Raw genomic sequence first — 4,158 nt, forward strand, 5'->3', positions numbered from 1 at the left:
GCCTGGGGACCAGGGGACATGAAGACAGAGAAAGCCTGGGGACCAGAGGACATGAAGACAGAGAAAGCATGCAGATCAGTACCAACCTTTGTACGCTGGAGCAGGCGGTGCTGTTGCCACTTTCCTGACTTTTGTTGTCACTGAGTTGTCAACGTTAACAACCATTACTGGATGGTCAATATGACCTAGAGTCTGGGCCTGGCCATTTATTTCTTCTGAGTGTTCCCACTGTTTCCTAATCCGCTCTTTAAGTTTTTCCAGCTTAATATCATGTTGTTGCCGCTTTGAAATATCTAATCTTTGGGAATTACAGGCACTAGAGGATGGAGAAGAGTCAGACAGCAGCAACACTTTCGGATCAACATCATGTTCCATGTTGTTAAGAGAAGGCTTTGAATTGTTCTCACTTCCTTTTGTTCTGTTGGGCATTTCCTCTTCAGTTCTTACATGTACTCCCATTTTCATTAAACATTCAGAACTGTGCAATGCATCAATTGCTGGTCCATCATTTAAAAATCTAACAACTGTATCACTGATGACAGAGGGTTGAGCACACTCAAAATCACAGCAATGGCTATCCCGGTCTTCCCGACTGACTAGCATTTGCTTTCCACTCTCCGGCTTTTCCTCGTGAATACAATAGACATGCTTTGACTCCAGATGACTGGGACTTAAGCTGAAAGGTGCACCGTGGGTTTCCCTGTGATAGAAACAAAAACACTCTATGATTAGAGTTAAGAACAAAAAATTCTGTAGACTTAAAAACTGCAGGAATTAGATACTAGGTATTCTCACCACAAAGAGTGAGTGTGTGAGGTGACACATACATTAAAGATCTTGATTATGCAACCATAAAATGAATACATGAATCAAGACATTATGTACACCACAAATAATTTTTACTTGCCAATAAAAAGAGCCTGAGTAACAGTAAAACAAAGTAATCAAACTGAAACCAGTCTTCGACTGAATGGAGAACCTGGAGTTAATAACAGAAGCAAAACAACCAATAATTCCCTATAAGTCTGAAAAAGGAAAACCAGAGCTTAATGCTACATGTCCATAATCCAAGCTGCTGGAGAGTCTGAGGCAAGAGAGTCACAAGTTCAAAACCAGTCTGAGAAACTTAACAAGTCCCAAAAAGCAGATAGATAGATAGATGGACAGACAGTCGGACGGTCAGTCAGTTGGTCGGTCGGTCTTTTTTAAAAGGTCTAGATCTGCTAGAGAGTATGAGGTAGAAAGATCATAACAACAAAACCAGTCTGGGGAACTTAACAATACCCTGTCTCAAAAAGTAAGCAAGTAAATATTATTAAAAGGTCTAGTGTGCAAGCCCTAAAAACTTTTTTCTAAAGTGAACCCTCTCATAACTAGAGAAATGTATGGCAGCTTTAAAACTACATAAAACTCAAGAATAAGCAGACTCACATACAAAGTCTATAGTCTCTGTTTATAAAAATACTAACAGAAGTTTTTCTTCTCAGCCAATTTTAATTTACGTACTATTCTAAAAGTTTTTAAAAGAAGTTTGTTAGCCGGACGGTGGCACACCTTTAATCCCAGCACTTGGGAGGCAGAGGCAGGTGGATTTCTGAGTTCGAGGACAGCCTGGTCTACAGAGTGAGTTCCAGGACAGCCAGGGCTACATGGAGAAACCCTGTCTCGAAAATCAAAAAAAAAAAAAAAAAGAAGAAGTTTGTTAAAAAGAAGGTTAATGAAGACAAATAAAACTCAGCTGTAAACACAACATGAAGGAGGAAGTGTATCTACTGCATGTGCAGCAGTTCGGCCCTGTAACATAGGAAACACTAGCTTACTTATCTTCTTCAATGTGTGACTACTAAAAACGTTTAAGTAACATTGCACCTCACATTAACAATTCTATTCTATAGCCTAATCTAGACCATTACACATAAAAACATAAACCCTAAATGTCTCAGAAACTCTTAAAACTATAACCTTATTCAACATGGTAATTATATCTATTATGAGCATATAAACATGCATTTTTCTACAGAGCTACTGTACAGCTTTGCTCACATTCTCGTTGGAATCTACAGCCTCCAAACCTTTCAAGCCTGTCCACAGTGGTCAATTGTTGAACAAAACAAAGCTGAGAAATGAGTCCTATGGCTGCCATCAGGTACAGAGATTAAATGCAATTATGTTCACTATCTTCACTAATATTCAACAATTCAGTTTTAAAAAATTAGGTATAAAATTAGAACATGGAGAGAATAAAATAAAGCCAAAAAGGGTTAAGAAAACTGAGGGGGCTGAAGATGGCTCAACAATTAAGAGTACTTGCTGCTCTTGGCCAGAACAGTAAGTTCGGATCCCATCACCCTTGTCAGATCGTTCCAATCTGTGTATAACTCCAGCACGTGCTCTGATGCCCTCTTGTGACCTCTGTGGTCACATACACGTGCAACATATATCTAAACACATGCATACACATAAATAAGTCTTTAAAAAAGAAAATAGATAAAAAGATAATATTATATAATCTTTTACTCATTAAATATTTAACGAATATGTACAGGGTCTTCTCTATACTTTTAGCTGCTTAAATTTTTTTAAATTTTCTTTAAAATATTGGTAAAAATATTCACTAATATTTAGCACATGGCAAAGCACTAGGCAGTTACTGATTTGAGAAGGTCAGATTTATACCTTTCAATAGAGAACCATGAATCAAACTATGATATGAAAATGTTATAATGGAAATTATCTAATATTATAGAAGCAGGTTAATCTGTCTTGGAAAATGGAGTGTTGGGAGTATTATTGTTTCAATAGTAAATGTTCCCATAAGCTCTTATGTTAAATGTTTGGTTCCTCAATGACAGCACTATTGTGTAAGGTTGTGGATACCTGGGGAGGTGTGGCCTAGCTAGAGGAAGTATGTCACCAGTGGATGTGCTTGACAGCTTGCCAGGGCCATCTCTCACTCATTCATTCATAGTCTGCCTCTCTCTCTTTCTCTCTCTCTCTCTCTCTCTCTCTCTCTCTCTGCTTCTCATATACTATGAGGTGAATCCGCTCCTCTTCCATGTGCTTCCACCACTAGGATGCTCAAGCATGGTCTATCCAACCATGGACTGTGTCCTCTGAAATCATAAGCCCAAGTACATTGTTCTCTGTTGCAAGGTATTTGATCATCACATTGTGAACCCCGAGATGGTATTTCTACTTGTGGTGTGGCTCATCCTTAGCATACACCTTTAATCCCTCTGGCTGGAATATAGACATGTATTAGTATACACTTTAAATCCCAAAAAATGAGGGTAAAATTAGCTTGGAGAAGGAATCGCCCATGTTTGAAAGTGATGTCTAACTGAGTGGCAGACAAAGTGGCAAATCAGAGAAAGATGTGACAGAATAGGATCTGCCTAACTCTCATGAGAAAAGAGAGGAAAGGGAAGCTACTTATAAGAAAGAAAGAAGGAAGGAGACAGTTTTACTGGGACAGTTGTACAGAGAGAGGTTGTAGAGGGATAACAAGCTAGACCCAGGTGAAGATAGAACAAGCCAGAGAATGAGAAGGAGCCAGAAGATCAGATCAGATTGTTACAGTTAGTTTGAGGCCAAGCAGAGCAAAAAGTCCAAGGCAAAGAGAGAAGCCAGACTGAATCAGTCAGCTTAGAGAGGAGTTTGAGCCAGAAAAGCTGGATTGAACCAGCCAGCCAGACTTCAGAAAGAGCTAGAAAGGGTGAACTCATTCATCAGCAAGTCTAAGAGGCTGAAAACATTCTAGGCCTAGATTAGATTGTAAGGATGTTAGAAGTTTCCAGGCCTAGGCCTAAGTCAGAAGACAGAGGCAGTAAGTTTGGAGATGACAATTACCAACAGGCAAGTAAGAAACTTTTACAGTTCTCTCAGGTATTTTGGTCATAGCTACTCAAAGGGAACTAATACAGGCAAAAACAGATGAGGTTGTGTTTCTTACAGAAGATAGTAAAGGTTTTAAGGAACTAAGAATGTATCTCAGTTGAGAGAATGCTGGCCTTGCATACACAGTTAATCCCAGCACTGTATAAGTCAGGTGGTGCACACTTAAGACCTCAGTAACAGAGAGGAGGAGGTAGAAGCAAGGGGATCAGAAGTTTGAATTCATTCTGACTAGAAGCCAGACCTGGCTACATGAAACCCTGT

General features: G+C 39.3%; 1 protein-coding gene across 3 annotated transcripts in view; it reads right to left on the reverse strand.

Annotated features, from left to right (window-relative positions):
• Positions 1 to 4,158, reverse strand: part of Cep350 (centrosomal protein 350) — a 157,697-nt gene that overhangs the window by 133,792 nt on the left and 19,747 nt on the right. For all 3 annotated transcript variants that reach the window (XM_031385383.1, XM_031385392.1, XM_031385375.1), the window contains exon 6: positions 87 to 700. In XM_031385383.1, the coding sequence (XP_031241243.1) occupies positions 87 to 700 (614 nt within the window). The remainder of the gene's footprint in view (positions 1 to 86; positions 701 to 4,158) is intronic.

This window comes from Mastomys coucha, unplaced genomic scaffold (assembly GCF_008632895.1).
Source record: "Mastomys coucha isolate ucsf_1 unplaced genomic scaffold, UCSF_Mcou_1 pScaffold1, whole genome shotgun sequence".
NCBI classification, from domain to species: Eukaryota; Metazoa; Chordata; class Mammalia; order Rodentia; family Muridae; genus Mastomys; species Mastomys coucha.